Source organism: Copadichromis virginalis, linkage group LG4, assembly GCF_057382275.1.
Source record: "Copadichromis virginalis isolate Kocher_CV1m ecotype Utaka linkage group LG4, C_Virginalis_male_GT1.1, whole genome shotgun sequence".
Lineage (NCBI taxonomy): Eukaryota > Metazoa > Chordata > Actinopteri > Cichliformes > Cichlidae > Copadichromis > Copadichromis virginalis.
The window spans coordinates 9207279-9228540 of NC_140621.1; the positions used below are offsets into that span (position 1 = coordinate 9207279).

General features: G+C 39.8%; 1 protein-coding gene and 1 pseudogene across 2 annotated transcripts in view; one reads left to right on the top strand and one right to left on the bottom strand.

Annotated features, from left to right (window-relative positions):
- The first annotated feature begins 4110 nt into the window (after nt 1–4110).
- Nucleotides 4111–5785, top strand: LOC146710771 (uncharacterized; annotated as a pseudogene).
- Nucleotides 5786–12665: 6880 nt separating this feature from the next.
- LOC146710772 (TANK-binding kinase 1-binding protein 1-like) overlaps nt 12666–21262 on the bottom strand; it is a 31652-nt gene continuing 23055 nt past the window's right edge. The window contains exons 9-13 of one of the 2 annotated variants that reach the window (XM_085453375.1): nt 21077–21249; nt 20695–20976; nt 20016–20096; nt 19695–19922; nt 12666–13507 (exon numbers count right to left, since the gene is read on the bottom strand). In XM_085453375.1, coding sequence (XP_085309501.1) covers nt 13379–13507; nt 19695–19922; nt 20016–20096; nt 20695–20976; nt 21077–21249 — 893 coding nt within the window. In that variant the 3' untranslated portion in view covers nt 12666–13378. The remainder of the gene's footprint in view (nt 13508–19694; nt 19923–20015; nt 20097–20694; nt 20977–21076; nt 21250–21262) is intronic. The other variant, XM_085453376.1, reaches the window with a different exon arrangement.

A 21262-nucleotide genomic window follows, 5' to 3' on the forward strand; every position in this document is an offset into this window, starting at 1 on the left:
GTTATATCTGCTATGACATCCTACTGATATTACTAGGTTAAACACATTTTAAAGGAGAAAGTGTGAATGAATAAGAAAAGAGTGTAGCGGGTTCTTATCTGGAGTGCAGTCAGTATAACCACGGTGTGGTGCCGGGGTCGCGGTACAGCTGTCCGTCCACGTAGAGCCGGTCCACAGCGATGACAGCACGGGAGCCTTTCTGGATAAAGCTACGTCGAACTGGGAACAGGACCTTGCGTCGTTCCAGGATCTCTTTGGGGAACTGGTCGTTCACGCTGAAGTCCGTTCCTTTCATCTCTCCTCCGCGACTCTTCACCTGTTCCTTCTGTTTGAATTGGCTGAATTTGGCCACAATAGGCCGTGGTCTCCCGGTCCGCGACCGCGCGCCCCCCAAGCGATGTACTCTATCGAAGTCGATGTTCTTTACGGTGTCCTCCGGCAGCTTCAGGTGGATTTTAATGAAGCTTTTCACCGTTGCCTCTGCGTCCTCTCCGGCAGTTTCTGGAATACCAGAAAACACAAGATTATCTCTCATGCTACGGGCTTGTAGATCGATAACGGACTCTTTTATTTTTTTATTTTCAATGTTTAGCTGGGTCACGTTATCGGTGAGAGATTTAACCGACTCCCGTAGCGTGGCATTTTCAGCGGCAAGCGTTTCCACCTGCCGCTGGCTGAATTCCAGGGATTCTCTCAGAGATTTAAATTCCCGGTGTAAGATCTCCACCAGGGACAGCCTCGCATCGAAACTGGACAATCGCTTGATTATCTGTGTCTTACAGGGTTAGGAGGTGCTGGGAATGTGGAGTTGTAAGGGGTGCACAGAAACGGTATCAAGTCGTTCCAAGCTTTTGCATCACTACAGATTAAAACATCCACATTTTGGACGTCGTTCTCACTTTCCATGTACATACCTGCATTGTCCATGCACCTTTAAAACGTGGAATGCCCTTATTGTCCATCAAAATAAAATCCACAGCACGGGGGTCACTACTAAAAAAAAGGCGATTTTCAGTTGCCACCTTTGCGAATGCAATGATTTAGCATCAGAGCGTGATTATTTTGCTCACATATATGCGCATCTTAAAAGAAATGAGACACTTACTTGTATGTTTCTAGGCTGCAACTTTAAAACAAACATTTACTGTACATTTAAATCACACAAAAACCGTAAACACAGACATTATACACCAGGTGATTTTAAACGAGGTATAGTAAGAACAGGAATCGCACCTACAAATGAATTTGCGGAAAATAGTCAGGAGTTTGTAGATCAGTTGGATACTGTCATTCCTTCACATGGTCAGTGTGATACTGAGGACTTGCAAAAAGTCATAGAGCAAAGTTTTGCAAATACTCTGCTAAAGCTGGAGCATTTGGTCCATGTGCCAAGCACAGCTATTGATGTATTTTTAGAGGAACTCTATCATTTGATACGGTCGGCACCTGTACCATTATCCTGTGATATTATGACGAATATCTTTAATCAAAGAAACCTCCCCATTGATAAAGATCTCATTACAGAAACTATTAATGCAGTTTTTTCAGGTAATCCTGTACTAAGGTCCATTCAAAAGGGTGGTCCGCTAAGCACAGCATATCTGCGTAAGCAGTATTACAAGGAAAATTTCTGTGTTTTAGAACCAGTTGAATATATACTTGATGCTGAAAAGAAACACAGTTTCCAATATGTCCCATTGCTGAAATTGTTACAGCAGCTGTTGAGTAGAAAAGATGTTGTTGATGAAGTTGTGAAATGCCATAAACAACAGGTGGGAACAGACTACTGGGTCATATCATTACAAGTCTTCAAGTGATGGTTCCCTATTTAAGGAAAACTTTTTCCTTTCTGGAGAAAATCTAAGGATTTCCCTACGTTTTTATGTGGATGACTTTGAAGTCTGTAACCCCCTTGGTACCTTATCGTCCATCTACTTGTCAGTGTTGTGCAAAACCACTGACGTTAAAACTTATGGTTATGACAAAATCTTGGAACCTCTTCTACAGGATCTGAAAACTCTTGAAGAACATGGCGTTTATGTTCCACTATTAGGAGAGTCAGTCAAAGGTACAGTCGTAAGTGTAATCGCAGATAACCTTGGAGCACACAGTGTTGCAGGATTTATGCAAAGCTTTTCTGTAGAATACTATTGCAGATTTTGCACAGGGAAGAGCAGTGATATTCAGCTGTATTCTGTAGCGTCTGGTGCTTTCACGCTAAGAAGCAAAGACCTTCACCAAGTCCATGTCAAACAAGCCCAAGATACAGGTACAGGCTGTTGTGGAGTGAAAAGAGAATGTGTCTTCACCAAAAATCTGTCCCACTTTCATGTCATATTTGGTTATCCGCCTGATCTTGCTCACGATGTTTTTGTGAGTAGAGTTGGCTCATTGCTTGACAGTTCTTATATCAAAGAAGTTTTTCACTTTAGCCGACTTAAACAATGCGATTCTGAAGTTCCCCTACAAATGGGAAGATAAGACAAACAGACCTCATGTAGTGTCACAAACTTTCTCTAGCACCAAAACAGTAGGAGGAAATGCGCATGAGAACTGGAGCTTGCTCCGGTTCTTGCCTTTTTTAGTTGGATCACTTGTGCCTGAAGATGAGCCTGCATGGCTTGTTCTCATGACTCTGAAGGATATCACAGAACTTGTCGTGTCCCCTGTGCATAGTGATGACTCTCTGGCTTTTTTGGAAAGCAAAATTATAGAGCACAGACAGCAATACCAGGCACTGTTTCCTGATGTTAAGCTACTACCAAAACACCATTATTTGGAGCACTATCCACAGATGATTAGGTTTTTTGGTCCAGTTGTTTGGCTGTGGACAATGCGTTTCGAGGCCAAACACAGCTTTTTCAAGCAGGTCATGAGACACACAAGCTGCTTTAAGAATGTGCCTCTCTCCTTGGCCTCAAAGCATCAGATGATGATAGCTTACCATCTAAGCTCCCCATCTCTTGGCAAGTCTGAACTAGAGGTCTCGGCTGTATCAACTTTTCCAGTGGATTTGCTTAAAGAGGAGATGGCTAGAGTCATTAGGCAAACATTCCCTGACATTCTAGAGATAAACCTTGCACAGTGTGTGACAATAAAGGGCATAACTTATAGGAAGGGAATGGTACTGGCCCACAGGGCAGCTGGTGGGTTGCCAGAATTCTGTGAAATAAACCACATCTGCATTGTAAACCAGAGCATATTCTACATTGTCAGAGAGCTCGGTGGCTGGTACAGGGAGCACTACAGAGCTTTTGAGCTCAACCCAGTATCTGCAAGAATATTCACTCTTGTTTCACTCCGTGAACTCCTTGACACTTATCCACTGGTTGACTACAAGATCGGATCAGTCCGCATGGTGACTTTAAAAAGGCATATAGAAATAAAAGGTGTGCAAATATTTGTAATAAGTTCAGTCACATGTATTTCACTAGATACTTTTTTTTTTTTTTTTTTTGTATATCTGACCTTTTATAACTGACTGATATGTATGGGTAACTGTATGAAGACTAAACTGAAGTTATTCTTTCTGGGTGTCTGATGTATTGTTGTTGTTTTTTTTCGTCTACAGAATAGCTGCTTGAAATGGGGACCCCTGTGATCCTAAAGATCATCTTGACTGATGGAACCTGTCAAAGGCTCATTCTCTCCAATGGACCACCTGAATCAATTGAGGATCTCATTGTTGAAGTCAAGAGACAGTGTGGTCTTCAGGGCGATTTCAGACTTCAGTTTATGGATTCCTTGTTTGGGAATGAGTTCCTTAATCTTACCTCAGTTTCAGAAGTGGCAGACAGAGGGACTCTTAAAGTTATTGACATGTCAAGACCCACCACTATGCAGCATGAGGATTATATCATTCTTGATCCTGTCCAGGACTCCGAAGCCCTCAGCTGTTCCTCTGTTAACGATTCTTCGTACCTGTCTGGTGGATCTGTGGACACGGATGTGTTGTCATCAAGTGAGTCAACAAGCTCACGATCTTCTTGGCCTGCTGTCTTTTATGTGCCCAAGTTTTCGTATGATGCTGAATTACAACTTCAGCAGGCAAAAATTGTGTACAATCAGAATGGAACTGCACTTATTCCAGATCCCAAGTTGAAGTCAGCCATCCTTGAAGGTTTGGTACAGGAAATTGTGAAGTATAAAGTGTATGTCAGTGATAAAGAAATGGATCAAGTAGCTCAGAGTCTGATCAAGAAGCATCCCTGTCTAACTGAGACAGGCTCCAACACTGGATTTGGAGGATGGAAGACCAGTTTAAAATATAAACTCTCAAACTATCGCACCCAGCTACGAAAACTGGGCTGCCCAGAGGTGACTGTAAACTCTCTAAAGAACAAACCTGTTGGAAGATGCAGTGCAGCCTTTGGTGTCAAAAAAGCAAAGAGGGCAGAAGTTAACTTTTGCCCAACATACCCACCAGAAGAAACTGAGGAGAGCCTGGAGGCAATGCGGAAAACTTTACTCTTGGACATAAAGAAGAAGAACAACAGAGAGTTGGTGAAATTCAAGATGGAAAAGACTTTTGCCTACAGAAGACATGAAGTTGTTCGTGATGCACCAATGGTAGAGGCTTTCATGGCAAGATGGCCTGCTCTATTTGATGTCCATGAGGTAAAGTTTGACTCACACCGGGAGTTCTTGGAAGAGGTGTTAAGCTAAAATACTTTAGGCACATTTAACAGCCAATTTCTTCAGCATTGGTGATTGTGGCCTTCTTCCTGGTGTTAAACATTTGAAGCTCACTCTTTTGTGCTGATGTTTTCAGATCAATGCTGAGTTTAAAAGAATTACCACAATCCCCCTTCAATCAAAGTTCCTGTCTCAGATGGATCTCCACTTAGACAACCTAGTGAAGCTGTTCAAAAGAAGAGGAGGACAGCTTGGACAAAGACTGAAAAAAGTTGTGGCACAAATGGATAATGTAAGTGATAAAGCCTTAACACAACTATGACCCCTTTTGGACAAAACTTTTAATTGGTTAAAAATTGTAAATGTTTTTCCAATGATAAATGCTGTCATCTTGTACTACTTTTACATCTGCTTGTTTTTGTTTTAATCTACTTAGTCAACTTTATTAGTATGTGTGCCTTTACTTTGAAAGCATTCATGTAAAGTACAGTACTAAAACCTAAAATCAATGAGAAGGGCTAACTGAAGATACTAATCACACAAATTTCATTTCAGTGTGAAGATGTTGATGCTGGACGTGAGTGTGTCATTAAGGGAGTGTGTATCTACATGGGTGAAGATCCTGACAACCTTATCCGGGAGTATGTGGTAAGTACTTGGGGTATTTTATTTTATTTTTGGGGGGGGTGGGGGGGTGACTTTCACCAGTACATCATATTGCTCACTTGCCATGGATTGAGTAACATGACTTTTATTTTATTTATTTATGTATTTTTTACAGGACATGGATGAAGACGCCATCAATGAGGCCATTGAAGACACCACTGTTGGAATTTATCTTCTTAAAGAACAAGCTTCAGCAGATGAACAAGAAGACATTGGAGTTGTCCTTGAAGGCATCAGGGTGGTGAAGAATTTGGATAATGTAGCATTTGCTGTGGTAATGCTATTTGGACTCATGTATGCACTAAACCTTGCCTACCCTACTGACCTCTGCTACACCTTTGAGGTTTTCCAGAAGGTTTTCATGGAACTAAACTCTCCAACAAAGTTCTTGCTCTCAAAAACCGTCTGTTTCACTGAAGGGTCAAAGACTGCACTTCAGCAATTCTTTACTGAACACAAAACGAAAAACTGCAATGTTATACTGCTGATACTGTTTGTTTGGGGGTTTTTTGTTGTTGTTGTTGTTGTTTTTTCTCATGTGACTGCACTTCAAGGTGACACTTTTTTTCTTTTCTTCCTTTTGGTGGTATTGTATTGCGAGAAATGTTTACAGAGGTTTTTTAGCAATGTGCTCTGGGTCAACCTTTACATCCTGCTTATATGTTCAAAAGGAAGATTCCTTTAGGTGTTTGGTATTATGTGACAGTGTCATTTAAGCTTCAATTTAGTAAAAAAATTCTGTACAGCTAAATACAAAATGTGACATGTATGAAGATATATCTTATCCTTAATAGCAGCTTGCTGCCTCTTTGAGTTTTGGAAGACCAATTTAAGCTGAAGTTGTTCTATATATGTACAGACTTGATCATTCAAAGCAGCTTGCTGGTTTCTGTCTCTTAAACTCCAGGTAACAGGAGTTGTAGAAATGTTAAATGCAAAAAAAAGTTATATTTGTGTAAGCCTGTTTGTTCATGGATGCTTTTTGATTCTTTTTCCAAGTAGGCTTAATTTAGTTTCAAACTTTTAATTGTGAAATTAAATACAAATATGTGTAAGATGACAGGATCATTAATAAGCACTTATTTGTAGCTTTCTTGTATTGCTGCTAAGGTCAGTTTTGAGGGGAAATATTTACAAATGTTTTAAATCTTTCTTTCAGTTATATCTGCAGGCAATCGCTAAAACTGTGTAACAAGTTTATATGCTTGCTGTTTTCACTGCTGTTAAAATAAAGGTGAACTTTTCAGCACTCCCATTTTTTTTTTTTGCCTTTTTTGTCAATAACATTTAGTTTATATTTACATTATTATATTGTACATAGGCAAGAAACCAAGGACTGAATTTTTATGAAGTTGACTTAAAATAATTAAGTAGGATTTAAAGCCATAATTTGTGTTGCAGGAACATAATTATAATGCCTTTATGTTACACAATTTCATTAAGTACCACTGACAATCAAAAATACGTTGGTGTTAAACTTTAAAATATATCAACATTACGTAATACATTGATATTTTGGTAACAGACAAACAGTATGTACATCGAACATGATTTTTTTTTAAGTAATCTAATGTGAATGAAATACTTTGGCTTTACAAGTAATTATTACTTGTTGGAAAGTGGAAAATTAAGTAAGTCATACTTATTCATATTATGTGGGACCGATGTACACAATAAAATCAAGTAAATTGAAAGAACTTTTTTTTTCAGTGTACCCCTTTCATGTAAACATCCAAGGGAAACCCTGGGTCAACTTAAAGAGTTAAGGTTTGTGTCACCACTTATTCTAATAGACAATGTTAGGGTCAGTGAACAAAGATATCCTGGATTTGTTGAACCCGTAGTGTAGAGCCCACTGGGGTATTCCAGGAAGCAGGTTTAGATAACAACTCCATGTTTGTTAACCCTGAAATGATGGAAACACGGGGTGTGTTCCACACATATGCAGTACCTCTCTCCTATTCCTCGGTAAAAGAATTGCTAAGGACTTACGAAATGAGAAGAGCTATTTGCTGAGAATTGGAACAGCCCTACACTTGTCTCTCCTTAACAATGTGATGCCAGATGTCCACCGTATTGAAACTACAGAAGATGGACTACCTTACTTTGCTATGATGTGTTCTAAACCCGGTGTGTTATGGAGGTCATGAAAAGCCTGTGAAAAATATCTTCATTACAAAGGCTGATGTTCTAAAGAAGGAACGTTTACTAATGTCTGCAGTTGCATGAAACCATCGTCTGATCTTAAAAAGTTGCTGGAATTACTAAAGAGGCTCAGAGTCAATTTGTGACTGACAGTTGTGAACAGGGCTATCTTTGCAGCTTGCTTAATGGGATATGGATTTGTAAGCTTTTCACTTCCAGGAGGAGACTTTACACAGTTGTATGCAAAGCACTGGGCACCCCTGATAATCTTCACGATTTTCCTTTAGAAAACATTGGTTCTTTACATCAGCAATTTCATTTAAATATATCAGCAGATGACCACAATGATATTTGACAAGTGAAATCAAGCTTTTAGGATTTACAGAAAGTGTGCAATAATTACCACTGTAACTTAGTCACATATAATTTGTGCAAAATCTGACACCACGGGGGGGGGGGGGGGGGGGGGGGAATCAGGCTTTATGCCTGTTGTTTTACACGACAGTAAATAATGTTTGTCCTGTTCTGCATATGTGATTGGTTAGCTGTTCCACACAGATTTCAGGTTCATAGAGTGGAAGAGATTGTAATGATGCAGCTCTCCTTTGGATAAATCCTGAGCTTCACCTCACAGCCCCCTGATCATTCAGTGAGCTAGTTTAAGTCATTGTACCGTTTATAAGGTTGGGCAAACCTGCAGTCTGCTGAGACTGAAGAAGTCACCTGGATGATGATGAAATGTTTCTCCCGCTGAAAACGTCCAGATGAACAGAATCAACTTTTTGGGATTTACTTACCTGGATGATTGAGCATGCATCAAGACATGTGAAACCATGTATGTGTCACAGTTAATGTTAAGCTACACAGCATAACATTAACTCTACACAAGTGGAGGTACACAAACTATATTACAGACATTTTATAACCCTACATTTAGAGAGTAGTAGTAGTGAATGCAAAAAAGTGGGAGGAGCATAGGATGATGTAGCTCAGCTTGCCACAATGCTTCTCTAACTACAGCAATCTTATCTCAACTGGACTACTGTAATTCTCTATATGCAGCTGTTAGCCAGTCTTGTCTAGCACGGCTCCAGCTGGTCCAGAATGCTGCAGCTCGTTTCCTGACACGTTCAAAGAGACACAAGCATATTTCCCCGATCCTCACCTTACCTTACCTCGCCAAGCTTTAACATTCGCCAAGTTAAAGCTTGGCGAATGTTTTGAACCATTCGCCAAGCTTTTAACAGTAGATAATGTGAGTGGGTTGCTACAGAACATCGTTAAGGTCTTAAGTTTTCCCACAAAAAGCAAACTTTTCAAAGGGAATTTAGACATAGAGCTCTCAATATCCAACCAGACAGGAGAAGGCTGTTGTACCCAATCGGCAGCTATACGCATATGGGTGCTCAGCTGATACTTCCTTATATCTGGGAAATAAAGGCCCCCTTTTAAGGATGGAAGACATAACGTGGATATTTTAAGATGAGGTTTCCTCCCTGCCCAAACAAAGGAGCTGAACCAGCCATTTAGAGTTTGGATAGCTTTATGTGGAAAAAGGGTCGGAACCATCTGTATTGGGTAAAGTAGCCTAGGTAGAATATTCATTTTCAGAAGAGCAATACAACCGAGCCAGGATAACGGTAAGGACTTCCATCTCTCTAGATCTAGTTTGACCTGCTCAAATAGGGGGGTAAAGTTACTTTTATACATCTGTTCAAAGGCGTGAGTAACCCTAATCCCCAGATACGTAAAGCCCTGTGTGGACCAAGTGAAGGGAAATGGAGAAGGGGCCCATAGTTTTTGTTTCAGACTGCCCAATGGCATCTCTTCTGATTTATTGAAATTAATTTTATAGCCTGAGATTTCACTAAACTTATTAATAGTTTCAACCAGAGAGGGGATTGATGTTTCCGGCCGAGTCAACACAACAAGTACATCATCAGCATACAGAATAATCTTATGCTGTCTTTGTCCTACAGATAGACCATGTATGTCCGTCTGAACTCGTACTGCCTCTGCCAATGGTTCTATGGCTAGGGCAAAGAGCAAAGGGGAGAGGGGGCAGCCTTGTCTGGTTCCCTTCTGTATCCGGAAGTTGGAGGACCGCACCCCGTTTGTAAGAACTGCAGAGCAGGGATTGTTATAAAGTAACTTAATCCAGTTTATAAAGTTTCCACTGAAACCGAATTGATGTAGTGTAAAAAACAGGTAAGACCATTCAACATGGTGAAATGTCTTCTCGGCATCAAGGGAAATTACCACACCAGGCAGAGATTTTTGTTGGAAGAACTGGATCATATTCAATAACCTACGCATGTTATTATATGAATTGCGCCCTTTAATAAAACCCGTTTAGTCCTCATTAATAAGCGAGGGGAGTAAAAGTTCCAGACGTTTTGCTAATATCTTGGAGAGGATTTTCAGATCCACATTCAACAAAGAGATTGGCCTATAGGAGGGATAATCTTCAGGTAGCTTGCCCTTTTTAAGTATAAGGGATATATTGGATTCCCTTAAAGAACTGTGCAAGAGACCCTTTTTAAAGGAGTCATTGTACATGTTCAGCAGCGGGCTAGCTAAAATTTCTCTGAATTCTTTATAAAACTCGGCACATAGTCTGTCTGGTCCCGCTACTTTGCCAGCCTTCAGCTCTTTAATAGCGTCTAATGGTGTCAAATCCCATCTTAAAACACGTTTTTACTCATTGGCTTTCAACACCGCATGAGAGTTACCTATCTATCCACCTAGTCATCTGTTACCAGGTATTTGTTATTGATGTTATTTGTTACTGTGTAATTTTTGTTTTTTGGGTTTTCTTTTTATCTTTGTAAAGCACTTAGGTCAACATTTTGTTGTTATTAAATGTGCTATATAAATTAATAAAAAAAATAATAAAAAAAAAAACAGCGATGAAATAAAAGGAAGGTGTACCCAAACAGAGGCTAACCTGGAGTCTTCACACCTCTCCTGCACTTTCCTGTCAGCTTTGTGACAGCAGCACTCAGTAAATCAGCTTAAATTTAACTTCCATTCCACTTCCAGCAGCCAGCATATGTTCATTCACAGGCACTTGTTACGTTTCGGTGTTGTCGGTGTGTTGTTTTTGGCGTGACTGTTATGTGTTTCCTGTTTTACTTTGAAAGTCTGTGTTATCTTAGTGTTTTCAGTTTACGTTTCCCTGTCTCGTCAGTTCTAATTTGCCCCAGCTGTGTTTCCCTCCTGTTGTCCATTTTCCTGATTGCTCCCTCTATGTATTTAAACCCTGTGTTTCAGGGTGTCATGGTCGCGATCTCCCCCGTGTTGTAAATGGTTTGTTGTTTTGTTGTAAATAGCTGTAAATAGATTTGTCGATACTTTCGTTTTGGGATTTTGGTGGAGAGCCTTAGTGGGGTTTTTTTTGTGTTTTTTTTTTTTTTCGTGTTGCACTCCGGTTGCCTAGGCCGGGGTGTAACACACTGGTACTGGTGACCTTCAGCGAGACAGTGAACCCTTACTGCTCATCATTGTAACAGCTCTAATGCTAAGTTTGTCTGTAATCCATAAAACAATAGCAGCCAAGAGTCAAAATATTTGTTTATAGTTCTGGATGCATGTCCACATCTTCTGCACAGGAGCCAACTTGCAGAGAGCATAATAAGAGTTCTATATTTTCTTAGTGGAGATTTATATCATTTACATAAATTTATGAATATTCCAGCAGATTTGTGAAAATTTGTAAATAAAACTAAAGGACATTTAAAATTACCATACATTATTTTTAAATTGTTGACATAACACTAAATATCTTGATTTAGTTTAAGTTTTCGTTTTAGCTTAAACCAGGAAGGTATGTACCATGAACTCAGTCCAGACTCTATAAAAAAGATAGACTTCAGCATATGTTAAAATTCACATCATTGGTTACATTATAAATAAATAAGTGGCCAATGATAGTTGTTATGAAGGGGAAAGAAGCCACAGAGACCAAAACGTTTGTACAATGTCATACATTTATTTGCTTGATATGGACATTTAAACATGCACATTGACTCGCCTTTGGAGACAGCCTCCAGTCCCCACTTAAGGGACATCTGTGTTATCTGAATATCCAGGGGCATCCTCTTCATATAAAACTTCATATAAAACACGGATGTAGCCACCCATTGCTTTTTGGACACCTCAATTTGAAGCTTCAGCTGACAGGCTACAGTTTTGGGCCTTTCTTTTCCGACACGGACGTTGTTGCTCAGTCCAGGCATGACACTCAAGTAGACTTTTTTATTTTAGGTCCTACTTAATTATCTAACTTGATAGAAAAAAAGAAAAATAACTTTTTCCAAGTTCTACCAAGCAGCTGGTAGAGCTTTGTTTTTTTTTTTCTAAGTGGAAGTTTAAAAACTTAAACTTCCTTCATGAAAGTTTAAAACAAAATAATTATCTTAGGACAAATAAATACACGGCTCCTTTTTTCAAGGATATAATAATAATAACAGTAATAATAATAATAATGTCATCAATATTATTTTAAAGTAATTAAGTATCCTAAGTTTGGTAAAAAATAAATAAATAAATAAACAAACAAATAAGTAAAAATCATGACAGTTTAGGTAATAGTAATCCCATGGTCAGATGGATTGGTGTTGCAACTACAGCGATGCGGACGCTGTACCGGTCTGTTGTGGTGAAGAGAGCTGAGTGTGAACGCGAAGCTCTCAATTTAACAGTTGATCTACGTCCCTACCTTCACCAATTGTTACGAGCTGTGGATAGTGACCGAAAGAATGAGATCGTGGATACAAGAGGCAGAAATGAGCTTCCTCCAAAGGGTGGCTGGCCTCTCCCTTAGAGATAGGGTGAGAAGTTCGGCCATCCGGGAGGGGCTCAGAGTTGAGCCGCTGCTCCTCCACATTGAAAGGAGCCAGTTGAGGTGGTTCAGGCATCTGACAAGGATGCCTCCTGGGCCCCTCCTGGGTGAGGTGTTCCAGGCATGTCCCACCGGGAAGAGGCCTAGGACACGCTGGAGAGGTATCTCTCGGCTGACCTGGGAATGCCTTGGTGTTGAACCGGACAAGCTGGAGGAGGTGGCCAGGGAGAGGATGGTTTGTCCCATGTTAACAATCTCACATATGCTGGTAAACATGTTTCTAGCAATACATCATTACATGGTTTGTAATCACATTTTTAGTTTAAAAAGTTAAAAAAATAAAATAAAATAGAGCTAAAATGAAAAGCCTGAATCATTTAATAAAAAAATCTGTATTTATTTGTATTTTTAAGCGTGTTTTAAGCCAATATTAAAACATGCAAGATTTATTTAAAAACAAATTACTGATTAATATTATTATTGCCCATGGTAAATAAAAAGTGCTAAGAAATAATAGTTCTATTATTATTTTCTTACAGAGAATGTTAAAGGGTTAATGTGGCTACCATGGTTCTACGGGTCTAAATTTGCACACCAAGTGTGCTCTTCATACCCAGATCAGACCTCAGGAAGGTTTGTATATTTTCAAACTGCCAACTTGATCCACTACAACATTGAATTGTCTTCTGTTTCCAGGACTGCTTTCAGGCCAGCACATGCGGCACTGCAAAAAGAGTGCCAGCTGCAGTGGTTCCAACTATAACATATATAATTTCTTAAATGTACAAATGTTAGTTTGATTCTGAATGAAAGAAAACCTATAGTGCTTGATGAAAAATAATATGCAATCCATGTGTGTTTACTGAAAAGGAAATTGTGGCCTGTGAATGCTTTCATTTCACAATTAGATTGGACTATCCACTTCAGTGAGATGGGTAATGGCCATACTAAGGTTGGAGTGATGCAAAAGACTCATGCAGGCTACTCAAACCGTTCCTGGATCAAACCAAGAACCAATCAAAAATAACCTTTATGTACATCTCTGGTGAAAAGTGAGCTTACAATTGTTTTTTAAATAAAAATGAAAGGTCAGATCTTGCTGTTCTCCAAGTGAGAGTCAATGTGTTTGATGAGGGCATCATCAGGGTAACTGGTTGGGAAGGTCAGCTGGCACAGAGGGCAGCTCCGAGCAGCATTCTCTTCCGATTCCATCCATAACTGTGGAGATTAGGAAGAAAAAAAAGAATAGGTGTCAAATTGCTTAACCATCAATAATGGTAAATCCTTCATAAAGTCTTCATAAAGCTTCAATCAAAGAGAACACAAGTCCTTCAGCACAGTTTCTCGATGATGGAAAATTGTGATATGATGAAGTAGAAAAGCTTCTTATAGCTTGGATTATTAATTGTTTAGATCAAGTATCACAGAGAATACTTTTAAATATTTTAAGTTAGCCTCGCCCTGGCTCACTCAACAAAATGCCAGTGAGACTTTTTAGAATAGCTTTGGAATAGATGATTTATCCCAAAAGAGCAGCTCACTCTCAGACTGTAGGCTTAATCTCTAAAAGTATAAGTGGGTGGAAGAGTCTCAGCAATCAAGCTCCTTTCCTGTAGAGCCAACTCCTAGTTTGGGTTCAAAAGATACACAACCTATTTAAAATTGCTCTTAAAACTTTCCTTTTTGATAAAGCTTATAGTTAGGGTTGGGTCAGGTGACCCTGAACCATCCCTTCCACTGCTATTGGCTCAGGCTACTGGGGGACTTCCCATAATGCACTGTGGATTTCTTCTGCGCTGACCTCTTTTCACTCCCATTTCACTACTAAATCTCCATTTACAATTTTACGTATAACAAAAAAAAAAGCTATGCAATATACAATATACAATATTCAAGTTAAGGAGGCATAGTAGTGCAAATAGGCAAATAGTGCATTGTATTTATTTAAATTTTTACTTTTTAATTATTTTATTTGCATTTTTTAATCACTAGGGTTTGAGAGTAACGAAATTTCTATTCTCTGTATGTCCTGTACATGTGGCAGAATTGACAAATAAAGTTGACTTGACTTGACTTGACTTGTTTTATATGCCGCTACTGCACATCAGCCTTTGTCTTCTCTTTCATATAGTTGAACTTTATTTGTTAAAATAATGTGCAGCATAAAATCCTTTTGCATGCACCAAGCAAAATTTAGTTTGATGAAACTTATGTGACATAAAATAAAATAAATATGGATCATGAATAAAATATGTGTCATATTTGGTAAAAGTTTTCCTTTTCTTGCCCTTCCTTGCTCTCCCTTCTCGTCTACAACAATTTTGCAGCCACCATCACCATGCTGGTAATCCTTGCAGGGCATGATCTGATCTGAGCCTTGTTCTGCTGGTGGTTTCTTCCTGGGCGATTATGGCTCAAGAGTTGGGAGTTCACCTTGTAATTGGAAGATTGCCGGTTCGAGCCCCGGCTTGGACAGTCTCGGTCGTTGTGTCCTTGGGCAAGACACTTCACCCGTTGCCTACTGGTGGTGGTCAGGGGGACCGGTAGCGCCAGTGTCCGGCAGTGTGCCCCAGGGTAGCTTGCCATCACCAGTGTGTGAATGTGTGCGTGAATAGGTGGATGACTGGATGTGTAAAGCGCTTTGGAGTCCTTAGGGACCTTAGGGACTAGTAAAAAATAAAATAATTTCCCCCAGGGATCAATAAAGTATTCTGATTCTGAAAGCGCTATACAAATACATGCCATTTACCATTTAAAAGGGAGTTTTTCCTTCCCACTGGAGCCAAAGTGCTTGCTCGTAGGGGGCCTTAGCACCTACGAATCTAGAAGTTGTCTGATCTGGCCCATATTTCCCTTCTGTCCTCATACTGCGGTTAAAGGTAATTATACTGCCTATACTATGTGCAAAGAAGGCTAGAAGTAGCACTAACAGGTCTTATATGCCTGTTAGGTTTATATTGTTGATTTGTCATTTATGCTTGGAAACAATTGCTCATATATGCTTAGAGGTATATAATCAATTGTATAATGATATAGCAGTCTGCAAAGACTCTTTGTGCCCCCAGAGCACTCTGGCATATGCACACACATCCTAAGGTCATGAGAGAAGTCGTACCTTCTCTTACTGATTTATGGTATAGGAGGACACCTGCTCTGTATCTGTTTTAGCATAAGAGCCCTTTGTTTAGGTGGACCGCTGGGCTCCTAGCACCAGCTTTGGGGAGTCGTTCACAGGGTTACATCTTGACCACACACACACACACACACACACACACACACACACACGTACTCTTTGTTCATATGTATGTTAATGAACCTATACATATTCATGTAACCACAATAAAGAGAAGTGCTACGGGGGAGCTAACTGAGAGTGACTGGGGTTCAAGTGGAAGGAACGGCGCTCGTCATAGTTCTCTCCGTCGTGCACGAGCAACACAAAGTGCTCTGGTGACTTGCGTCTTGCTTTTGCTGTTGTAGTAGAATTGTCTCGGTGTTCCAGCAGTAGGCCTGTGCTACACAGACCTATCAATGCCCACTACTAGAATTGCACCACCAGTGCTACACACACATCTTAAGAGAGATTATGGCACACTCCTTTTTACATAGTCTTTAAATCCTTTAGGTTTCTTGGGTGTCACATGGCAAACCCAAAGCTTTAGCTTGAGAAGAAAATGACACATCACAAATTTAAAAGAGCTTCAATCAGCCTAAAAATAGCTTGTTGCTCTAAAAATAGAACCCCCTCCTCAAAGCTAGAACATCTTACTGATCACTGATTCAAGAAAATAAAAATAAAAAAGTCTGTTTCTCTTCGACATGGTAGCCAAGCTGACAAAAAGTCAGAGGTCTGTTGAGCCAAGCATTCCTTTAATCTTATCTAGCAATGACTTCATGATTTTCTCCACAAATAAAATTAGATTCATTGGATAAAAATGATTCAAACCCATCATAATGTCCAGCCTTTTTAAATATCATTGATATTTTTTAGACCTGTTTTCTCAGAATGATCTTTCTGAGTTAACTTCAGGAATTACTAGCAGACCCATTCTTACAAGACTTCTCTAAGAAGTCCAACTGTTAGTTAATGCTTCCTCAAATGTGATCAGCTCATCTCTAATAATCAGTTACCTACCACAAATCTTTAAGGTAGCAATAATTAAACTATTACTTAAAAAGCTATCACCTGACCCAGCTACCTCAACTAATTATAGCCCAATGTCCAAGCTTTTTTTTTTTATCTTAAAAATACTTGAAACATTAGTTAAAGGATTTAACTGATCACCTGCAGAGAAATGGTTTATTTGAAGAGTTTCGGTCAGATTTCAGAATTCAGTACAGAGACAGCGTTACAGTTTACAAATGATCTTATGGCTCATCTCATTTGTGTATGGACAGCAAAGGAAGAATTTCATTGCACAGAGAAATGCTATTTCTTCTGTACACATGAGAATAAACTCTTTGAATCTTGAGTCTCTGCACTTGTCCTGCTAGATTTGCGTTTTTTTTTGTTGACCACAATATTTTATTAGGAATTAAAGGGGCTGCACTGCAGTGGTTTGAATAATATCTGTCTAATAGACAGTAAATGTTGTTCATGTAAATGGGGAGTCCTCTTTACACACTTAATTATGAAATGATACCCAACCAGACCTGACTCGTCCGGCCACTACGGCGGCTCAGTGGTCCTTGTTGCTGTACTGCTCACATCAGTGTAGCCCCGGCTCTTTCTACTCATGTTCTCTTCGCCTTCGTCAATACTGATTCTACTGATAATAGATTCTACTGATTCTTCGCCTGTTTCTTTGTATATAGATTTCACTGTCCCTGTTTCTGCCCTGGATCCCTGAGAGTGAGTTTGGAAGTTCGAGTGTGTTTCTGGCAGTGTCTGACTGCAGCGGAGAGTGGTGTCCTCCTTCTCTCCATAGCACTTGGCGGTTGTTGTAAATAAGCCATGAAATTTCAATTCCAAACTCACAGAGTCCTGTGCTTGACTCTGTGAGTTTACTGTGACAATCTTAGAAATATGTTATCTAACCACATGCTTACTCTGGATGGCATTACCTTGGCCTCCAGTAATACTGTGAGCTGACTAAGACATATCCTTCAGTGTTCATATTAAACCAAATGTTTAAGGACTGCTTTCTTCAATTTGTGCAACATCTCTAAAATTAGAAACATCTATCTCAGAGTGACGCTGAAAAACTAGTTCCTGATAATAATAAATTACAGTAGTCCAGCCTACAAGTAAAAAATGCATGTAGTCCTAAAACAGTCATTCTCAAACTGTGGTACACGTACCACTGCTGGAACGTCTCAAAGACTTTTTTAAGATCAAATGATTATTTAAAATGTTAAAAACATTCAAGATCACAAAAATTGAGTTTAAATAAAGTTTTGTCTTTTTTGAAAAAGGCATATTCCTTTTTAAATCAGCCAGTAGGCAAGCTTACTAGGCCGGCCTAACAAGTAGCTAAAAGGGTTGACAAACTAAGTCGTCATGGCAAGTGGAGGAATGAAAAATAACGGTTCAAAAGCATTGCAATCCTGGCTCCAAACAGGAAGTATCAGAAGGAGAACTGTACAGAATAGCAGACAGCAGAAACTTTGGACTTTTGAATACAGCTGTGCAGGGAATACCCTGCACTTTCAGACAAGGCGATGTGCTTTCTCCTTCCATTTACGATCACGTATCTACACAAAATACAGAAGCAGATTGGATCTGAATCAAACCTGAGGCTGAAGCTGACCTCAAATGACCAAGACATCACAGAACTGTGTTTACAGAGCCATGCACATTCCTCTCATTAGGTATGTAGGCTAAGTTGCAAATAACCAATGAGTTGATACAGAGCAGTTAATAGCCTCACTGAGTGTTTCAGTGCAGTACATTTGTTATTCACTTGACGTGTTTTTCAGTCAAGTACAGTTATGGCTGTTTATGGCAGTTAAATATTTAGCATTCATATAGGAAATAAAATTATCTCGTGTAAACAGTATATGTTGTTAAATAGGCCTATATCTCACTCTTTTTTCCCCCCTCTCTATCTATTTTGTCTTTTCCACACACGTATTCACACTCCAATAAGCACATCGGAAGCAACTCAAGCTTCAGTATCTTGCCCAAGGATACTTTGGCATGCCAAATGGAGCAGCAGAGGATCAAACCACCAGCCTTCCGAATGGCAGATGATATGTGCTATTTCCTGATCCACAGTCATCCCATTAATTAAAAAACTTGATTTAATTGAACTGAAGCTTTCGGCAAGCTAATCTCAACAAGCTCATAACAGTTATATGATTTTAGAAGAGCAAACATAATGAAAAGAAGCAAAACGATAATATTTGGACACTAACAAAGTGTGTGTCTTTGTTTAATGTGATGACATTCAGTGTCTTATTTAGCCGCTTGTGAGCAAACCAAAACGTAATTCATGAATGGGGTGGCTATTTACTTACTTCAACATTTAGAACAATATAATGAAAATATTCAACATTGCCAAAGAGTCAATGTCACAGATATTTATCAGAAATGGTGTGTATCTGTGACATTAAATTTCTGAGAAGATGCTACTAATTACTAATTTTTTGCAGAGCTTCAAATTACATTGGGAATTTTTCACATGCAAAGTTTGATTTTTCTGCCTTCCTTGCCAGCTCTGTCCAGTGTTGCAGAGTGGAAAGCTGCTTTTGGAATGCTTCTAAAATGACACAGTTGGTGAAGTTTGAATCACTGTAGGCTGCCTGTCCAGGGTCTATCCTGACTCTTGCACTAGACAGCTGGGGTAGGACCCCAGCTTCCTGCAACCCTGAAATTAATAAGAGCAAGAAGATGATGGATGGATCATTGTCTTGAATGGGCACAATCTGCTCCATTGGCTGCATCAGAACCAGAGCTTGGTAAAGTTTGAGTTAACCAGAGACTCTATTCGAGCATCTAACAAAACCTCATGAAGAAAGCCCATCTATGCCAGGAGAACTGGAAATATAAGTTGCTAACTTATTTCAGGCTTTAAATATTACTTTCTCCTGTATTACAGAGTCTTAAGAGTCTTAAGAGTTTGTGCAAGTGTCTGTGAGAGTGTTTTTCTTTTTTTTTACCAAGTTTAAAAGAATATTTCAGTGTCTCATCTTTACTGCACAAACTAAACAGGCAGATTTATTTCTCTGTGGCATCAGCTAAAAGGAATACAGGAATGTCTTTTTAAAGCAACTTACATTTTTTTTCCATACACAAATTATACAAACATAATCTTCAGCATGTTAAACAAATTAAATTACCCGAGGTAACAGAGGGGTTTTGTGCTTCAGTGGGACTTCTTTTGAGCTGCAGCACTGAGCGTGTTGGGTCTGCAGGAAATCTCTTAATAGCTTCATGTAATCCCCAATATTGTTTTCTACTCACATTAATAGATGGCCATGACTGAGCATGCTCAGTGTTCACGTAGGGAGGCAGATGGCATGAGAGCATGGTAGGGCCCTCAAGGGCTGAGAAAGAGGGATGGTGGGACTGTTTCCTTGGAGACTGGAAAGAGGAGTGAAGGGGCTGTTCCCTAGGTGACGATGAACCAGTCCCAACAGCACCAAGAGTATGAGGTGGGCTGGCAACGGGCGATGGATATGTACATACGTCCTGTAAATTTACATAGCACACAACCCCACACATCTTCAATATGACCTCTAACTCTAGATGAAAATCAGTAAACATCAGAATCATTATCATCACCTCTTCATCATCTGAAGACTGAGGTGGTGTTACCAGTGGCGTGGGTTCAGTTGGCTCATCAGTGTGACAGAAGTGGTGAACCTTCATGAGAAGAAAAGTAGGGTTAAGTAGATACTGTAGTTTGGCAGAATAGTAGTCATTTTTGATGTAACTATCATGTTACATCAAAAATGACTAAATGATTATCAGAGTGATTACTTTTCTCTGATAATCCACTAGCCAAAGGCAGCTTAGAAACGAATCCACTATTTACTAAGTTGAACAAACAACCAGTTCCTAGCACAACACAGACTCCATTAGCTAGCTGCTACATTGTGCATCAAGCCATTTGTCTGCATTACCAAGAATGTTAGTGCTAGCAAACACTAGCAATAGGTCAGCAAGTTTTATCTAGTGAAGCCAAATAGGAATATGGCCATCAGTGGAAGACTACTTTGAAGCCCACTACATCTAAAATATCAAGGGTAACCAAAAAGAGAAAATTTGACACTAAAATACCTCATCTTGATTTGTCTAACTCAGCATGCTCAAGCGTCATAAAATCTTCAAATAAACTATGGACTATGGACTGGTAATGGCCAGAGCACCCAGCACTCACTGCTAAAATGGGTTACAAACCGTTGTTTCATCATAACATCTGAAAAACAAGAACTAAGTGAATACAAGTTCTACTTCTCACCTCAGCAGCCACAGGAAAGTCCAGGTCGAGAACACAGTGACAAGGACTGCTGCTCAGGCTGTTGTCACCACACCTTTCTACGCCCCTTCCTCCTCCTCTCTCCACTCCAGCTCCATGAGCTGATGCTGGTCTGACCAAACCCACCAGTGAGGTACAGAGCTGACTTTTGGTTTGACCGTAAGCCTGCATGTCCCCATGGACGTGCCTGGGTTTGGGAAGCGTAGATACTGGGTCCCTTAACAGATGAACTGGGGGCTTTTGGTTGACTGATGTGTTAGATACCTTGGAAACAGGAGGCAAGGATCAGTACAAAATAAAATACATAAAAATATTTCACAAAGTAGTTGTCATTTTCATGTTCTACTAAAATGTGTAACCTAACCTCTGAGTAACTTCGGCGACCCTGGAACTTAGCTCGTAGGCGGCTGCTAGTCTGCTGATGGGAATAGGAGATGGACCCTTCAGTTGAGGACATAGGAGATGGGGGAGTGGGGAGGAGTCTGTCAGGGGAGAGTGAGGCACGCTGGGAAGAGGTTGGAGAGAGATGCTGAGGAGCTGTGCAAGAGCA